Raw genomic sequence first — 19,705 nt, forward strand, 5'->3', positions numbered from 1 at the left:
GGATGTGCGGTGAAGGATTCTCAGTTGTATAAGTCTGAGTTTTGAGTCTATACCAATTTCACTAGGGGACATTAATGCTTCTAGCCAGTCTTCTGGTTCCATTTGACCTATATCCCTTTCCCACTTTTCTTTGAGCCCGTCGAGCTGCGCAGCCCCAAAGGTGTTAAGGGCTTGATAGAGCGTGGAAGTGACCTTGGAGGATATTGGTCTCAATGGGAGTACAGGGGCGTATGGTTGTCGTATCAGGGAATTGGGTGCGGATGGCGTGGGCCAGCTGCGCATGTCAAAACCGGTCCATGGGTGCGAGGTTGAATTGCTCTTGCGTGGCCTCGAAGTCAAGGAGGTGGCCCTCTTGTTTCACGTGCGCTAATGTGTGTATCTCTTTTGCGCACCAGTGACCGAAGGAGCCCATCTTTACTATTTCCGGGAGGAGCACGTTGAGCCATAGGGGTTGAGATAGTGTTGGTTTACCTTTCAAGCCAATTAGTTTGTGCGCATCCCGCCAGGCCCGGCACATATGGTGTCATTTTGGGTAACATCGGGATTTGGTCGTGGCTGGCGTACAGGATCTGCAGCGGGGTTAGCGGGGTCATGATCTCTATTTCAATGCAGATGTGGGGGAGTGTGGGGTCTGCGTGTATCCAGTCGTTTACCACCCTGATCTGAGCTGCAAGGTAATGGGTGCGTATGCAGGGTAGACCGATGCCTCCCTCCCACACTGATCGCTGAAGCGTATGAAGGGCGATCCTGGGTTGTTTCCCTCCCCATAGCAGTGTGCAAAGGCGTCTCGGGGAATGACAAGTGGGGCGTTTTGGAGTACGTACAGCAGTCTGGGGAGGACCATCATTTTGAATAGTGCCGCTCTGCCCATTAGTGATAGGGGGAGTGATTGCCAATGGGAGGTGTCTCTATTGAACCGGTCGATTACTGGTTGTAAGTTAAGTTGAAGGAACCCACCAAGTGTCGGGTCGAGTCGTATACCCAGATATTTAAGTTCTCTAATAGAGACATGATATGGGCAGGTTTCAGGGATCGCAGACTCGCCGCCCTGGATTGGGAAGTAAATAGTTTTGGTCTCATTTACCTTAAGGCCCGCAAAGTTCTGATATTCCCTAAGGATGAGGGAGACAATCGGGCAGGAAGTACGTGGGTTACTGAGGTATATGAGGAAGTCATCCGCGTAGAGCGATAGTCAGTGCTCACCCCTCTACCTCCCCCCCCCCCCACCCCCGGCCAGGCGAACCCTGTCCAGTTAGTGTTAGCTCTAAGCTCAATTGCGAGAGGTTCGATGGCCAAGAGAAAAAGAAGCAGGGAGAGCGGGCACCCCTGTCTCATACCTCGACCCAAAGGAAATGATTCAGAAGACCTGCCGTTCACCCTTACCATGGCCTCCGGGTATGCATACAGGAGTTTAACCCACAATATAAATGTTTGCCCCAGGTTCATCCGAGCCATGATTGCCCACAAAGCCTCCCATTCCACAGAGTCAAATGCTTTTTCAAAGTCCACTGCCAGGAGGGCCAGTGGGGCTGGTTTTTCCTTGACTCTACTCGGCGCTAGTTGAACTCTACGCAGGTTCATGCGGGTGGATTTGTTGGGCATGAATCCACATTGGTCGGGGTGGACAAGGGTCTCTATAACTTGCAGTAGATCAAGGATATGGGGCGATAGGAGGCACATTCCTCTGGGTGCTTCCCGGGCTTATGTATGAATATTATGCATGCCTTCCTGAGGTCCGGGGGGGGGTGCCCCCAGCTCTTTGCTGCGTAGAAACATACGGTGCATGTGGGTGGGTAGTGTTTCTGTAGGGAACCCATTGGGGCCTGGGGTTTTCCCGGGTTGGAGCTTTGCGAGCGCCTCTTGCACCTCGGTTGCAGTGATTTCGGCATTCAGGAGGTCTGTTTGGTGCTGTGAGAGTTTCGGGATCTCCATCTGGTCAAGGTAGCGTGAGGGTTCGGAAGGCGGTCTCTCGGCAGGTGGGGTATAGAGTTTCTTCTAGTAGGCGGCAAATGCTGCAACAATGTCGGAGTCGTCTGTGAGGAGCGTATCATCTGGAGACTCAATTGCCCGTACGTGTCCCCTGGTCTGTTCACGCCTCTCCAACCAGGCCAGGGTCTTATTCTCCTTGTCGCCTCGTTCATAGATTTGGCTCCGGACCAACTGATGGGCTGTCCGTGCATTGTCTAGAGCTAGGTTGGTAAGGGACTCTTGTGCTGTAAACAGAGCCTCTTTCGCCTCTTGGGTGCAGTGTTCTAGGGTTTGCCCATCGCACTCCAGGACACGTGCCTCTGCCTCTTTGATCTTTTGGACTTGTCATCGTTGGTAGGCTGAAACGTCCGAAATAACTTCCCCGCGGAGGACAGTCTTATACGCCTCCCAGAGCGAGATCGGGCAATCTACTGATCCTTCATTGTTTTCGAAATATTCTGTCGTCTTCTTTTCCAGTTCCTCCGCAATTTCAGGGAGACGTAGGTGATATGTGTTCAGGCGTCGGTTACGATCCGGACCATGGCAGGAGTTCTTCATGGTCAGTAGGAGCGGAGAGTGGTCCGAAATACCCCTTGCGAGGAATTCAGCATCGAGGAGCCTGTGATTTATTCTGCGGGGGATGAAGGCGTAATCGATCTTGGAGAATGACTTGTGAACGCCAGAAAAAAAGGAAAAACCAGCCTCATAGTTATGGAGTGAGCGCCATGTGTCCATCATTCCCAGAGCTTCGGCGAACATGGCGAGTGATGTGGGGGCAGGGCAGGTACCTGATCTCCTGTGAGATCTATCGACTGCAGTGTTCATCACTTCATTAAAGTCCCCGCCAATCACCCATACATCGGCCTCGTCTTCCAGTAGCAGGCTCCGTAGTTCGGAGAGCAGTTCTTTCGTCTGTGAGGGGGGAGCATAAATTGCAGCAAGGCCCCATTTCTCGCCCCAGATGTCAGCCAGTATCATAACGTAGCGGCCCGAGGGTCGGTTTTGACCTTCCTAACCTGCAGCGGGACTCGGTGGACAAGTATCATCATGCCCCTAGCTCCTGTCGTGAATCCGGCCTGGTAGGTGTGTGAGTAGTTGGATCTTTTGAAGAAGTTAGTGCTCGTGCCCAGCAAATGTGTTTCGTTTAGAAGGGCAATGTCCGGCGAGTAACGGTTAAGGTACTGGAGCACCAGTCTTCTCTTTATGCTGGAGCCGAGGCCGTTCACGTTCCAGGAGAGCACGGTTACCTTGTTGGAGTTCATTCTATCTGCGTGGGTCTCTTATCAGGGCATCTGGGAGGATCAGTGGCGGTCGTGTATTTTCGGGAGGAGTGCAGCGCTGTACTTTCGTGGGAGACGTCTGGGGGTCGTCTCATGTTGGTGTATCTGCTGCCTGGATGATGATTGTGTCCGCGGTCTTGCCCATAGACAGTGCTTGATTCCTTTGCCAGCGTTTTCTTGTATCGTGCCTTCTTGTCTCTTGATTCTGTTACTTTACAGTCCTTAAACTCCCCCCACCCTGTACTCCCCTCCTCCCCCCCAACCCCCCAAACTGGAAGCACCTGTCGCCCAAACATTGAACTTATAACTTTATAAACTTCTACGGGATAACCCGGCTGTGATAACGCGCGCGCCGCATTAGGAGCTTTTTCCTGACGGAGTCAAATGACAGGTAGGCTTTTTGAACTTCTTTAGTGTAATCGGGATAGAAACCGACCTTGTAGCCATTGTATGTGATCTGGCCAGCGGCCCTTGCCATTTGTAGGATCGCGTCCCGGTCGCGGTAGTTCAGTAGACGTGCGATCATTGTTCTGGGCGGGGCTCCCGGTGTAGGTCGGCCAGTGGGGACTCTGTGTGCCCTTTCCACGGAAAAGAATTAAGATAGCTTCTTAGGGGCAAAGACATAGGTGAGCCAGTCTTCTAAGAAGAGTTCTGCGCTGGGGTCTTCCTCTTTCTCTGGTATGCCGAGGATCCTGAGATTGTTGCGCCGCGCCCTCCCCTCACTGTCCTCAGCGCGGTTTTCCAGTTGGGTCACTTTTTGGGCAATTGCGGTGAGTTGCTGTCCCATGCGATGGACCGCGTCTTCCGTGTCAGACACCCTCTGTTCCGCTTCTCCCACCCTGGTCGATAGGTTGCAGAGGTCTTGGCGTATAAGGGACACCTCAGAGGATAGGCCGCCCATTTTAAGTTCCAAGGATGTCCTCGAGTCCCCAATCGCTTTCATAAGGTCTGACAAAGAGATAGGAGGGTTGCAGGGTTCTTCAGGGTTGCCCACTTCTTCTGGGGGCTGAGGCTCGCGCTGGGGAGGGGCCCCCACGGTGTAGTGGTCCATTTTGCTCTGTAGCGTTTGCTTCTTGATTTTCTCCTTTTCCATGTTTTGGTCGAGTTGCTCTGTGTAGCAGGGATCCGGGTGCTTCACGTCCGCGCACCGGGGTTAAATGCGGGATCGGGAGAGGTCCTGTATGGGACAGATGATTGTGTATAGGCTGCGTAGGGTGCACACTGCGAGCCTCTGCAAAAGTCACGTTTAGGGTGGCAGCAGCGCCGTCGCTGCAGGTGTCCATCTCGCTTGGTGGTGTGGTACTGGCTCGTGCCTATCCCTGACAAATGGAGTGGCCCCCGTAGTCCCTGTGATCTTAACTGTGCCCCTTTTCATCCGCTGGTGTGGGGCTGACCAATGTATCTTCACCGCATAGGGTGGCCCCCGTGATTTCTGCGATTCCACCGGTGGTTTAGGTTGCACAGGGGGCGGTCCCGAGGGGGGGACAGGGCAGTTCCACAGTTCGCACCAAGTCCGGGGGTCCACCGTGGACAAGGGAGGGCTCACTTGGTTGTGAGGAGAGGAGTCTCTCATCCCCACACTCCCAGTGCCGTTTTGCTGCGTATGTGTCTCGTGGGGGGGGGGGGGCCATGACAGTCTTCTGTGCGCTGGTATGTTGCTGTGCGCTGGTATGGTGCTGGTCTTTGGCGCAGCAGTGGCCCTCGCGGGCCCCGTGGTCTCTGCAGCTGGCTGGATGCAAAAGGGGGACGTGGGTGGGGGAAGTAAGGCAAATCACCCACCCCCCACACCCGTGTACCTTATTGCGGGTGTATCCGTTTGCAGCGTGTCCTCCCTCAGCGGGGGAGCGCAGCTCGTGGCTCTCCCTGCTGCGCTACCGCTCGACCCTGGGTGTTCCAGTCCCGCTGATGAGGGGGGGGAGGAAGGAGGAGACTACCAGGGGAAAGGCTGGCCGTGCAAGCCCAGGCTGCGGGCAGGCCCACAGAGCAGCTCCCAGGTCTGTCCGTGGGATGTGGCGAAGCGTTTCTCTCATGGATCGGGAGGGGGGGCGCTGTGCTAATAACTCTGGGTGTTTCGGCCCCCGGACCGTGCCTCTGCGTTGTCCTGAGGGTCGGGCAGGTGGGGGGGACCTCAGCGGCTGCTCATCGGTACCAGGGGAGCGCTGCAAGGTCTCGTTTGCCTGGGAGCCACAGCGTTCTCAGCGTCTCGGAGGGGGAGGGGCGATCAACCTCTTCTGCTCGCGCCACGATGGCCGTGGGTCATCCGCCAGGGGTCTGCAGGGTGGTTCTGGTGTCCCCCTCTCCGGTTCTTCTCCGAAGTGCAGCGACAGCAGCTGCAGTGGGTCCGTTTCTACTGGGGGGCAGCTGAGGCGGGATTAATTCTCGTAAAGGGAATATAGTTCAGGATGATTGTAGCGGCTGCCGGGAGCCGATGTATTTAGCTCTGCATGCGTCGAGCGCGCATGCGCAGTCTCTTGTCCCCGTTTCTTAACACATCGCAGCTTGCACTGTCAATAAAGCCCGGTTTCGTTATGTCAACAAAATCATCGCGTTGTTGTCATAGGAATCAGAAGATCTAATTATTGAATACCGAATTGAAGTTCAACCTTACTACTGAACAGAATTTTTTAAAGTTGGAATTCAAAAGGGAAAGGGACGTTTAAATCCAGGCAAACCATCATATATTGAAGTGCTGAAATTAATATAATTCTAAACAGACCACAGTATGCTGAAGTCTAATATGACTTTAAAAGAAAACAGAGGATACTGATGCCTGATTTTACAGTGCACTTTTCAACTTCGGTGAAAGCTACAAAGAACAATAACTGAACTGTGGAGACAAGGATATTTTGTGTTTCTTTTGTTTGAACTTTGTGATTTGGAACTTGGGGAAGAGCACGCCGAGTCCTAACCAGAAGTCTTTCATTTCAAGGTTGTTTGAACTCTGTTACGGAACGGAATCCTGAGTCCTGATTGGGGGAAGGAAGCCCCAAGCCCTGAAAAAGACTATTGCATCCTAAATCTAGGAATGGAAATTCTGAGACTTTCTTTGTGTGCAACTGTTTTATACTTGGGGAAGGGAGATGAAGGGAAGCTACGAGCTGGAAGAGGCTCAGGACCTTGGGTTAACACTGTTTACTTTTCAGTTGTGGACATCCCTGCACTTTGTATAGTTGTGAGGGCAAGTATTGGGTTGGACACAGACAGATTCCGAAGTTGAACTCTTTGACTCAGACTTTCCTTAGTTTTATTTAGGTTGGGGAAGCCCACCTTAGCATGGGGCAAGTTAGGCCCTTTTCCATCCTGACTTTTAAGTTAATAAAACTTGTTTTGAATTTGGAATCTGTTGTCTGTGTCCTTCATGATGCCTTCACAATTGATACTTACCGGGGCCTTTGCCAAGGTTGTGTACTTGCATCCTTCCTTTTTAATTTCTATATTGGTGACATCTTCCAGAAGATTCAAAGTCCTCCTCCTAGGGTAGGTTATTTTTCTAATACATTATTTGGCCTATGCAGACAACATTGTTCTTCTTGATTTGACTCTGATAGGGCTTAAAGTTTCTTTTTCTAATTTGAACCTGAAGTTCAATATTAAGAAATCTCAGGTTTTAATGATCAACTTTACCAAGCGTGGTACACCCCATCTGATGGTGCCTTAATTTAAATATTTGGGTCCGGTAATCTTCACAAAACCAATTAAAATGAATCCATTGCAAAACATGACAAGCGCGCTGTGGATAGTGCGCGGACCTGCGCCAGTTCAATAGAAAATATGGGTGTTTTTCGGCAGTTCCAATTCTTAAATATTACCATAAAAAAATTGTGCCACGCCTATTTTATGGTGTGGAGGCAGGTTATTTGCCATCAAATTGGGACAGGGTTGAAGCACTTACACAGAGAAAGGTTCTGTCTCTAGCCCAGGGAACTCCTATTTCCGTATTAAGGCATGAATTGGGCTTAATTCCCTTATGTGTGTATGTTAGGTGGAGCTCTTTTTAACTATTTAGGAAACCGTTAGACCCTCCAAAAAATACCCGATTCTGTGTTTTGAACAAGGAAATGTCTAGGAATAGGTGTATTTTTTTGGAATGTGGACATTATCTATGTAAAACTGCTCAATGGAGGAGCTAATTGCCAATCCGAATGTGAAGAAAAAAGTGTTTCAGGAGTATTGGGTAGAAAATCGTAGTTTAGCTGTGAATTATCATCTTTCCTACCACATTGGACATGTAGTCAAACTTTATAATGTGCTGCAATCCTATCTGCAAAAACATTCCTTAAAAAAATGTTTAGCGGTATCCTGTTACACTTCAAACTAGATCTATTGCCAACTAGAGAAGTTCTGGGTGCAAGAGAAAACCAGCCAAGGGCTCAAAGGATCTGTAGCTATTTTGGGTTGACTGTAGAAACATTGAATTTGTGTTGCATGAGTTGTTTTGTATACTGAATTGTTCTGGTCTAGGATTTTAAACAATTATGATTGTAACGTGGATTTATCAATTATGAAATGTGTACAATGTTTTTTTTTTATATATGTGTGAAGGAATTGTTGCACTGTTTTAGGACTTTGAAAATTGGTTTTCTCTTTAATCATGTAATTTTCTATAGAAAGTGTTTGTCATTTTCTTATTGTAATTCCTTCTTTATTTTGCTATTTTATAGCGTGTAAAAAGTTTATACTTGCATATAATAATATTTAAAGAGATGATATAAAAACCGAAGAGCATCAGAATTGTTTGAATGAGTGAGACCCTTCTGGTGGACAAGATAAATAAGTCTGCTCTTTTTTAAATTTGTTTTCAGCTCTCCATCGCTCTCAGGCAAGTGAGACCTTTCCTAGTCACCTTCATTGATGCGATTCCTCGCAGGTGAGACGCCATGGAGCGGAGGTCACAGTGCCTCCTAACCCTTGTAGACTGGCTGGATGAGGGCTTTTCCAGCATCATCGACTTGTCTGGGGTTATCGAGCCCCGCAAAAAACACTTTGAATATGCAGAGGGGGAGGAGGTGGAGGCGCGCTGCCCACTCTTCAAGGGTCTATACCGCGCCCGGATTATTGCCATAAGCGGTGAGTTGATAAGACCCCTACATTTCTACAATTACTCAGCTGCTAGAAAGGGAAAAGAGCCCTCAAAACTCTCCATGACTGGTTTCCTTTTCCACCTAACCTATACTCTCTCAATTTGCTCTTTGACTCTTTCTTACATTTTGAACTCTTGTTTCAGTCCCCTGTTACTGTGTTTCCTAATCTAGATGTACCCCCTTCCATTTCCTTAGCTTTTCCCTTTTTGTTCCTGTGGTACCCGCTTTACCTTTCAAACCTCTTCTTAGTTCAGTAAAACTTGCATGTGACTTAATCAAGTGTTAATGTATTCTTATGTGGTGAGGGGAATGTGTTTTAGTTTAAGAGGACATAGCTACACATTGCTGCCAGTAAAGTGTTTCCAATATAGCACAAGTTATAATAATACAGTATGTGACAAATCTTTGTTGTGGTGAAATCCTTGGACGTAAATAGCCCTTGCTTTGCTTGACTTCAGTAAACCATGACTTTGGAGTGGCTACTTTACCTGCTCTCCACTCCCCACACCTGCTATTGTCTGCTTCTGCCTGACTTCCTTTTCACTCTCCCTCCAACCCGACTGCCCTTCCATCTCTCACAGCTGACAGACGGAAGCTGAAGAGTATCCAGGTGAAGCTGGGGGCGTGCTCCAGTGCCCTGCAGCAACGCGTGGCCAAGTGGAAGAGAAGGGAAAGGACCTTTCAGTGGCGACCCCGACCCACCTACCCATGGGGTAAAGTGAAATTGTGAATTTATTTTGTCATAGGAGGGTGGGGTGGAAAAGACACCAAGGTTTGTCGATTTAGGAACAGACAAGTTCTACCAGCTCTCAGTATTTGTTGTGCCTTTACTACTGGAAATCCAGATTCTAAGAGTACGAGTCTCATAGGGAAATGGGATGCGTTCTTGGAAATTACAGCTCCAATTGTTTGTAAATTGGCCTTGAAACTACTGTTGAAGAACCAGTTGTAGAAAATGCATTTCTCCAAGACTTAAAATCAGACACAAACCTACACCATTTTAATGTGAGCCTTTTTAGACTCCTGTTAAAATTCCTGCTCTGGGTAGAAAATGTAATCCCTTTCTTACACAATCTACTACATACATGTTCTTTAATTGACTAGGTTAACTTCGATAAAGCCCAGACTCGCTAAATTCTTAACATTTTATAAACCCACAACTTAAGATGCCCCCATTTTTAGTTTTGGCTATTAGGTGGTGCTGAAATCGCTACCTTTAAAGCCGAAACTATTGTCATTAACATAAAGAGTTTGAAATATGGGCTTTGGATGTAGGCTTGTAATGCTTTTCAATGCAGATGATATGAGGATGGATTCACATAGTGTGGCTCTGTTCCACCCATTTAACGCTGATTGTCAGATTTTCCTCCCATTCCCACCAATCTCCACCAAGACCCACCCATTTCTTTCACTCTTTACCGTGAGGAATTTGTCAGCCATTTTTTCTTTCTCTACAGAGGCGCCATCTTGAGATGTCGTTGTTTACAGTGTCATGTTCGTATATTACATTCAAATGTTAGGTTTTGATCAAAGTAACCTATAAAATTGCACAGTTTTTTAGCATCCTCTATTAATATATTCATCATGAAAGCATGAGGACTCTAGCCATAGAAAGGATATCTATCCTTTCTAATCATTAAGAATGTGCCACATAATAATTATTCGACTGGCAGCTCATACGAGCCGCTGCTGTAGGTGAAGAGCCAGGCGCACAGTCCCCTCCAGTGGCCGTGTTCTATGGCAACCCGGGGGTGGAGGTACTGTGTAGCAGAATGTGTGGTGCTTCACCATTGCGGTGAAAGTTCAGCTCCTGGACCTAGCTCTGCTGACTGGGAAGCCTCGCAGCAACCGCTGAGAGCCAAGCAGAGAGCACGCCGGAGATGAGAAGAAGCAGTGGGTCTCTCGGAGGGCCCAGCCTGGGTGTGATTCTTTTTTTTTCCCCCCACCGCCCGCGTCCAGCATAAGTTTGCGGATTTGTGCTGCACTTGTTGGATGTTCTCTTACCTCTGTGTTTTGTTCCCCAGCCCGCATTATCCAGCGGCTGGGCATCTGAACCCCAGGTAGCGTTGATCACTTTCAGCACGCATAGATAAGGTAATGGCCCTCCGGAAAGACAGAGTTAATTTCGATATGCAGGTGGATGGGTTTATTTTATTTATTGTGCAATTGTAAGGCACATCAAGAAATTGTGTTTCAAAGCCGCCCACAGGGCAAACTGGGAGGGAACATGGGAACAAAAGGCAAATGTAATAAAACTGATGAACAAGAAAGAGGCGGTCCTACTTGGCCTTGTGAGCATTCAGAACGTGGAAGTGCAGAGAGAGAGAAGGGACAAGGGAAGTGGTAAGTGCTAGGAGTTCCACAGAGGCAAGTGCCAAGGAGTCAGTTGCGAGCAGCAGTTAAGTGCTTGGCAGAGGTCACTTGGTACAGATTGATCACCTGACAAGCCGGCTTGTGAGAGAACAAAGGCCAGTGGGTGCCCAAAGGCATGTTCTAGGAGAGGGCGGAAGGATGAGAGCAATTGGGCGGAAGGCCAGGACCCAGAAGGACACGCAAGGGTCCAGGCCACCAATCTCAGTGACTGGAGTTTAGCACGGGAGGGAGTGGGGGAAGGGGGAAGTGAAGAGGAAAGTCTTGAGGAGTTTCCAGAACTTGAGATCCGGCTCAAGACTGAGAGGAAGGGGGAGGCTGTTCCAGAGGAGGGAGCCAGCCAAGGAAAGATCGGCCACCAGCTCGCTGCTTAGAGAAGCGCTTGACATGCAGACAGTTGGAGCCGGAGGAGTGTAAGGATCTGGAGGGAGAGTATTTGGTGAACGCAAGTTGTAGATGGCGTGGTCAGCTGCCCCAGACAGCCTTGTGGATGATGCACAGGGATTTGAATTTTATCCTTGCAGCACCGAGAGATCTGGTCCTGGGCTTGAGGCCAAGGATAAGTCTTGCAGCCCTATTCTAGATTAGCTGGAGGGGGCAGAGAGAGGAGGAGGGTATATTAAGGAAGAGTTTGTTGCAGGAGTCCAGCCTAGAGAGCACCAGAGCTCTAGAGACATTGAGCTTCTGGGGAAAAGTGAGGAAAGGAAGGGTACCTATGAGGAGGAGGAGGAGGAGGAGGAGGAGATGGAGATGAAAATGAGCCTTTCTGGCAAGGTCCAGGATGTGAGGGAGAAAATAGAGAGGGGGGGAGTTGAAGATGACTCCAAGGTTTCTGGCTTCAGATGAAGGAGGAGAACCCATTGAGGGGGGCCAGAGTGAAGGGAGAAAAGAGGGAGCAGGTTTCCCAGTAGGAAAGATCTCAGTCTTGCTCGCATTGAGGCAGAGATCATAGGCACACCAGGACTGAATATCAGATAGGCAGTCGGGAATGGTAGAGGGAGTAGGGAGAAGATTGGAGGGAAGTTTGCAGAAGAGTTGGCTGTCATCTGCATAACACTGGGAGTAAGGGGAGAAGGTGGACATAAGGTGAGCAAGCACATTAAATTATACAGCTGTGTGTCTGTAGTCTAATTGCTGTCATCCGATTGGCTGACAGTTTATCAAGCACTACCTTGGAGATTCATCAACTTTCTGAAAACAAGGTGGCAAAGTCCCTCTGCTAGCAGGAACACCTCACTATCTAGACTAGCTGTTTTATCAGACCTAGAACACCATGAAGTCACCTAGGCGGCATGGCAGCTCACCCTTTCTGAGAAACCTCATAATTTCAAGGGATTAATAGCGAAAGTCTCTACATTATGAACAAAGAGTTTGTTATGTTGGATGCGTATGCTCTCATTATGGAGGAGTGGAAGGGAGTTGATAACACTGGGTTAGGTAGAAAAGGCAGTATAGGGGTATCTGCTGCACAGGGCACTGCATAATATTTTTTAACACACCCTTGAAAATGGGAGAGGGTGAATCGAGCACTACCTCACATTATGGGTGCCGGGGGGCACTCGGATCGCTTGACTCATTGCCAGCTGCTGGCCTCTGGAATTAAGCAGTGCCCATGAGTAGGAAGCAGGCTAGAGCCACTGCTGGTAGTTCCTGCTCTGTCCTCGGGATCACAACTACAAAGGCTTACCATGTTTCCACAATTGCATCATCCCTAGCCTCCCTCCATAGCACTCTCATCACCCCACAGCTCTTCCAACACCTATCACCTGCTCTATGGTATCTCCCAAAGATCCAGTATCTGTCCACAGCCCGGCTCATTCTCCCAGACCTAGCATCTCTCCACAGTCCCTAGCCCCCACCCTTCCAGGACCTGTACACAGCATCGCTCCAAGCCCAAGCATCTTTCCCAGGCTACAATGTCTAGCTGCTGTCCCAGCATCTCTCCACAGTCCCTAGCCCCCACCCCTCCAGGACCTGTACACAGCATCACTCCAAGCCCAAGCATCTTTCCCAGGCTACAATGTCTAGCTGCTGCCCCAGCATCTCTCCACAATCCCTAGCCCACACCCTTCCAGACCCAAGCTACTCCTCACTGATGAGCCCCAACAAGGGCGAAACATGTTTGGGGATGCTTGTGGTCTCGTGCAGAAGGGATGTGGCCTAGCAGTTCGGGCTGGACTGCCCCTTTTGGGGTGGGGCCAAGCCTGATTTGCATATGGTCTTTCCCTTCTGTAATGGCTTGGCAGGCGAAGAACGGTGGTCTGGAGGGTTGCCCAGAGCATTGCCAGTGGTTAAGATTCATTCTAAACCTTCCAGCCATCACCTCTTTGTTTTTGCTAGGACCTGTACACAGCATCGCTCCAAACCCAAGCATCTTTTCCAGGCTACATGTCTAGCTGCTGCCCCAGCATCTCTCCACAGTCCCTAGCCCCCACCCTTCCAGGACCTGTACACAGCATCTCTCCAAGCCCAAGCATCTTTCCCAGGCTACATGTCTAGCTGCTGTCCCAGCATCTCTCCACAGTGCCTAGCCCCCACCCTTCCAAGACCTGTACACAGCATCGCTCCAAACCCAAGCATCTTTCCCAGGGTACAATGTCTAGCTGCTGCCCCAGCATCTCTCCACAATCCCTAGCCCCCACCCTTCCAGGACCTGTACACAGCATCGCTTCAAGCCCAAGCATCTTTCCCAGGCTACAATGTCTAGCTGCTGCCCCAGCATCTCTCCACAGTCCCTAGCCCCCACCCCTCCAGGACCTGTACACAGCATCGCTCGAAGCCCAAGCAGCTTTCCCAAGCAACAATGTCTAGCTGCTATCCCAGCATCTCTCCACAGTCCCTAGCCCTCACCCCTCCAGGACCTGTACACAGCATCGGCATCGCTCCAAGCCCAAGCATCTTTCCCAGGCTACAATGTCTAGCTGCTGCCCCAGCATCTTTCTACAGCTCGGGCATCTCCCCAAAGCCCCTCCTTTCCCTCTAGCCCAGCACCTAACCAAAACAAGCATTGGCAATGCCAACAGTTTGGGCTTTGGTGTAGGCATGGCAAGGACATTTGCCAGGCACAGCCATGGTGGTATTATCTGCCCATTAATGGTAGCAGGGGCAAAATGGTGTGCGTACCTATTATTTATGTGTAGTACTTTTTTAAAAAATATCCCATCTCTCACGTTTTAGGTGTAATCTGCTCTATAGTGCTCTATTTTGCTTTGCTGTTATTGAGGATTTCATGTGATGTTGGAACGCTCTCATGGCATGTGAAACGGGGCGCAGGGTTAAGGTGGCATCCCTTCCAGCTCATTGTAGGGGGTTTGCCGCGTTCAGCTGCCACCTTAACGTAACATCAATTCAGCTCACGTTTTTTCACTGACTATGCAACATATTCTATAATTTGCTTTCTGGCCACGAAAGTTCACAATTTGCATACAACTGATCTGGTCCAATCCAAGCACCCATGCGCGCGTCAGCAGTGCTTTTAAGCTTGAAACGACTGCTGACAATGTGTGTGTAAAGTTCTACTTTAGCAGATATTATCTCAGTACTGTCCACTTACTAGTGGCAAGTTTTTTTAAATCCCCCAAACGACATCAATATTTCCGGTCATGCAGAATAGGTGGGAGCTTCAAGGGGAATGAAGTGTACACTGCCCAAGACACACAAACCTAAGAAAGCAGCGCACCGAGCATGAAACTAATGCATGGTAAGGCGAGGGGGCTAAAGGACTAAAGGGGTACACGTGGCACCGCAGGAATCCTGCACCCTGGCCAACACTCCGTATCCCATAGACTGCTTCCAAGGCTTACCAGGCATTAGCAATGCCCGCATGTCTTGCCTTTTTATAGGCATGTGAAAGGCATTTGCCACGCGCTGTCCCAATGGTTCTACCTGGACATTAATGGTGGTAGAAGCAACATTTAGCGAGTGCCTGAGCACATCATGGCAGTGCCTGGCTTTATACCTAGAAACAAGCCAAACCTGTTCTCTTTGCCAATGCTGTTTTTAAAGCTGTTCGTTGGTACATCCAGACATCTGTTATAGCCCCCATGCGCTCCCATTAAGTAGGCACAGTAATGATGGTAGCCACAGCATTTTAAAGTATACCCTTCCAGCAAAAACTGTTCCAACCTGCTCTCACGAGGGCATCCACGAACAGCTCTGTCTTTTCTTTGACCTTGGTCCAGTTAGAAGGCCTGAATAACCAACACCATATGTGAAAGAAGCTAGACTACATGTTTTACTGAAGGAGGTGTTTGCAACCTTTTCCATATCTACCGTTCTTGTCTGGACAGCTGAGTGACTGACTCCTGCTGATATCTCTCTCTCTCTCCCACCCCCCTCTCTCTCTCTCTCTCTCTCTCTCTCTCATCTCTTTCTCTCCCCTCCTTCTCTGGACAGCTGAGTGACTGACTCCTGCTGATCTCTCTTTTAGGTGACTCGTGGCGCACCAGAAAGGCCGCCACCAAGAGCAAGGTCGGTCGCACAGGGCTTGAGGAAGCTGAGGAAGACCTCAACAATGTCATTCATTCTGTTTACCCCCTGAACCGCGAGCGTCCTCCCAGTGCTGGAACCAAGTCTGCTGCTACACAATCATCACCGCCCTTGTTGGAAGAGGATGCAGGCCACGGCTCCCCGCTGAGTTTGTCACCACCCTGTTCACCAAGAAACTGCAGCGCCTCAGAGGACAGCAAGGGCCCACCGACCCCGGCGCTCATAGACAGTCCAGGCTGTCTTTCAGATGCCTCTGACGAGACCACCCGACCGGCCCTAGCAGAACATGCCCGCAGGGCCCCGGCCTCAAGGGAGAGCAAAGTTTTGGTGTCGGTCAGCCAGTGTCGCAGTCCAGAGTGCGAGATGCTGCTGCGCGAGCTGGAGGCCCTGAGGGACCAGTGTGCCAAGCTGCAGGCTCATAATGTCATGCTGCAGCAGCAGCTCCACGCAGGTACCAGGGGCCCTTCAGGGGTCTGCTTTACTCATGTCTTACTATCTCTTTCTGCTTGTCACGCCCGCCCCCCAGGCCCCTGCCCCCTCCTCATTGGTCCTCTTGCTGCACATGTGTTCATATCCTTGTGACCTCCCTCTCTGGCAGCAGGGCCGGGCGCTCCAGCTAATGTTGGGCTCTAGATACTGCAACACTGAACAGTCCTGGATGCACAAGCGTTGCATGAACCGCTGGCACTTGCTCTTGACCGCTTCCATTTCACCGTTCTTGGCTGTGTTCTGCCATCACAGATGGGTGAAGTGCTACAGCGGTTCTGATGAATTCAGGTGCTGTTCCATCCATCACTCATCAGTGTTGCAGAGTTACCCGCCAGACACTTTACCATCCATCATTGTTCAGGGTTGCCAAGTGCCACGGGTATGCTCGGACGTGGGACTCGTGTTTGTTGTGCCTAGAGTCCCACATTAGACCTGACTGTTTACACCAAATAAGGCAGACTTGTAGGTTTCCTGTGGTCTCTTCTACACAAGCAACAACCTAGCGATCAGCCCGGCCTGTCATGTTAGGGGAGTAATGAAGCTTGCCCTGCCCTGCGCATTTTGCAGCTTACAGATGGCTGAACAATGGGCCATGAGGCTGCCCAGAACATTTGCCAGCTCTTATCACTCGTGAGTGTTGCTAACTCTAGAAGCCTCAAGCCAAAGGCCCCTCCCTCCACGCCATCTCTCTGCTTCAAAGGGTTCAGCTTCCTACAGGCTAGGAAGGATTGGCCTTTGCCTCTGATCTCCAGGCCCCTCCCTCCACGCCATCTCTCTGCTTCAAAGGGTTCCGCTCCCTACTGGCCAGGAAGGATTGGCCTTTGCCTCTGATCTCCAGGCCCCTCCCTCCACGCCATCTCTCTGCTTCAAAGGGTTCAGCTTCCTACAGGCTAGGAAGGATTGGCCTTTGCCTCTGATCTCCAGGCCCCTCGCTCCACGCCATCTCTCTGCTTCAAAGGGTTCAGCTTCCTACAGGCTAGGAAGGATTGGCCTTTGCCTCTGATCTCCAGGCCCCTCCCTCCACGCCATCTCTCTGCTTCAAAGGGTTCAGCTTCCTACAGGCTAGGAAGGATTGGCCTTTGCCTCTGATCTCCAGGCCCCTCCCTCCACGCCATCTCTCTGCTTCAAAGGGTTCAGCTTCCTACAGGCTAGGAAGGATTGGCCTTTGCCTCTGATCTCCAGATGTCTATGGACGGCTGGGGGGGGGATAGGTGGTGGTCTGAGCTGGAATAAAAACGAGGTCTAAATGAGATTGGGAAGACACTTTAAAATAGACTTGAGGAGGTCCGGAAACGCATCAGCGCCCCCACTCCCTTTGGCAGCCAGTGGGGGCTAGTTGGTGCTGTGAGGAGGTCCGGAAACGCATCAGCGCCCCCACTCCCTTTGGCAGCCAGTGGGGGCTAGTTGGTGCTGGAGTTCATGTTCTTAATTGTACTGTGGTTGTAATATGAAGCCCGTCGCGCCACTGTTGCATTCGTCTGGGGCAATCCTTTACTTGCACCGGGTCCTTGCCCTTCATAGATGCAAGTTACTCTCCCATGGCGCTGCCTAACTGCGCCCAGTCTTCCTCGGAAGTCCTTTCCTCTGCTCACGCTCTCCATTGGGGCCATGTGTGTGCTCGCCAGTTTCAGCTGCTTTGGTGACCTTTTTTATGGCTTTGGTGCAGCAGTTCTCGCAGCATTTCATAACGGAGTCAAGTTCATAGCTGGGTGCTGTGTGTGTGGATTGTGATGTCAACCAGGTGTGGAAGTTGGATGGTGGTGCGTGCTCGCTCATTGTCCTTAGCCCCCCAGAATCCTCTTTGCATTGCCCCTGCCTGCTTTCGTGACCTCCTTTACTTTCCCCACTCATCAAAGGAGCCCTACTCCATTTCCGTTCCGGCCGCTTCCACAAGCGCACCCCTTTTTGATAAGTTAGGTAAGTAGGGTTAGTGTCGGTACAAGATTAATTCCTGACCAACCATTCTAGGTGTTCAGTGGGCATGAAGAGGCATCCATGACAGGTGTTGCGGTTCTCATCTGCCCTAACCCTCTATTTATGCGTCTGGCAGTAGCAGGAAACCAGCAGGCTCATTCGCCACCTGGGTCGCTGTGTGCCAGCCAGCTTGGGCTTTCCTGCTTCTGACTGTTGCCCCTGGCCTGGGCAGCTATTCCGGCGGTTCATCAACATTCACAACCGCTAATGCCTCTGCCTGTGCAGGGTCTCCAACCACTTCAAAGGGGAAAACCTCGGTCCATTTGGCCAAAGGTACAATTTGTGAAAGCTGATCTGGCTTATTTTGAATGTTTCTTTTCTAGTCATAATTTATTTTATTCATATATTTTATTTATTTTATTTATTTATTTGCATTTATAAAGCGCACAGAACTGCCCTGGGGCATCGTGGCGCTGTTACAGCAGACTTAGTCATGAACACAAGCATAGGAATGTGTTTACAGATGTAAACCGAGTTACAGAGTACATTTCACATTGGTAATAAACATTGAGCTTAAAGGTTATGCTATGCTGTGGTTACAATGCAAGCATGAGAGTGCATGTGGTAGACTTTAGCGGAATAGGAGGGTTTTGAGGTTTTTACGGAAGGTATGGTATGATTTTTCGTTCCTTAGTGAGGTAGGTAAGGAGTTCCAGTTTTTAGGTGCGAGGTGTTGGAAGCTGGTTCCTCCCGCCCTGGATCTTTGAAACGTGGGGACATCAATCATGTTGGTGCGGTGAGCTCTGGTGGGTCTGATGGAGGCTTTCGGTGTGATTCTTTCTGCGAGATAGGGTGGGGCATCCAGGGATAGGCATCTATGTGTGATGGTCATGGCTTTGAAATACGTACAGCAATTTGCTTTGTATATACAACATAAAGCAATACACAATAAAAATAGGACAGCATAAATACATACATAAACACAATACATTCAATGAGATAAGTAAAACGCCACTCGGGAGATTTAACTAACTCTTCTCCTTCTCTTTCTCTCTTCTCTATATGTGCAAATCTTACTATCGTAACTAAGTAATGGCTTCACTGTATGTTTTAATAAGTCATTTTCAAAGTCTGTAACAAGCGCCACGATGCCTGTTGGGCTGCATGTGCGCTTAATCAAATGTGAATAAATAAATAAATAAAAGAATTCTGCATACTCCAAATTTGATCAACATCAAAACCCTGGGGACTCAGCTTACTTATATGGCAAATATTTCAGCGCATTTCCTATAAAATCTGACCATATGGAGAATAAAATGTACGTCATTCCCATCCATGAACATTTGCCACAATAGCTTTTGGACAACGTAATCAAAGCAGTTACTATAGGATTTCATATATTGGTTTCTAATTTCATTTAAACTTATACAAACTGTTAATGTGTTCAAGTGATTCGGGGGTATTCTCGCCACATAACCTGCAATTATGCATATTCCAGGATATACCCTTCAATGTTCCAATACAACCTAACACATTCCCTTTATTGAATTTCAGTAGCAAATATTGTCGAGTGACCCATGCTTCAGGAAACGCCACAATGTATTTCGATAAACAGTTTTTTCCAATTATATACTCAATAATACACAACTATGTGACTTACAAGAAAGAGTGACTATATTATTTTCATGATCGTACAATTTGATCTTCTTTTTTTATCCAGTATTAAATTTTCTGGATATTAGGGAGAAGATGTAGTTCACATCCATTTTTCCATTTATTGAAAATAGTGAATATTTTTCCTATCCGATCAAGGAGAAATGATCAAGGCCAAGAAATGCCTTTGTGTAGTCACAAGTGATAGTGTAATTACATATGGGGCCATCAGATTAACTGCACACATAAAAGATCTATCGATCATTATAGACTCAATACATATGAGCTCAAACTCAAGGTAACATATTCGACTGAGAGACTTTGAGGCATGCAAAACAGTTTCCTTAGCATCCTAGCCTCGAATATTCTTAACTCTTTGTTTAGAGATTGTCCCCAGATCTCGATTCCGTATGATAACACAGGTACAATTTTCATTGTGTATAATAACAAAACAGGTTTGAC

At 49.1% G+C, this 19,705-nt stretch overlaps 1 protein-coding gene across 2 annotated transcripts in view; it reads left to right on the forward strand.

The window, feature by feature from the left end:
• Positions 1–19,705, forward strand: part of LOC138521957 (uncharacterized) — a 101,733-nt gene that overhangs the window by 37,524 nt on the left and 44,504 nt on the right. For both annotated transcript variants that reach the window (XM_069635142.1, XM_069635141.1), the window contains 3 exons: positions 8,051–8,315; positions 8,911–9,042; positions 15,129–15,638. In XM_069635142.1, coding sequence (XP_069491243.1) covers positions 8,126–8,315; positions 8,911–9,042; positions 15,129–15,638 — 832 coding nt within the window. In that variant the 5' untranslated portion in view covers positions 8,051–8,125. The remainder of the gene's footprint in view (positions 1–8,050; positions 8,316–8,910; positions 9,043–15,128; positions 15,639–19,705) is intronic.

The sequence above is a fragment of the Ambystoma mexicanum genome, chromosome 13, assembly GCF_040938575.1.
Source record: "Ambystoma mexicanum isolate Mex_15411 chromosome 13, UKY_AmexF1_1, whole genome shotgun sequence".
Taxonomy (NCBI): domain Eukaryota; kingdom Metazoa; phylum Chordata; class Amphibia; order Caudata; family Ambystomatidae; genus Ambystoma; species Ambystoma mexicanum.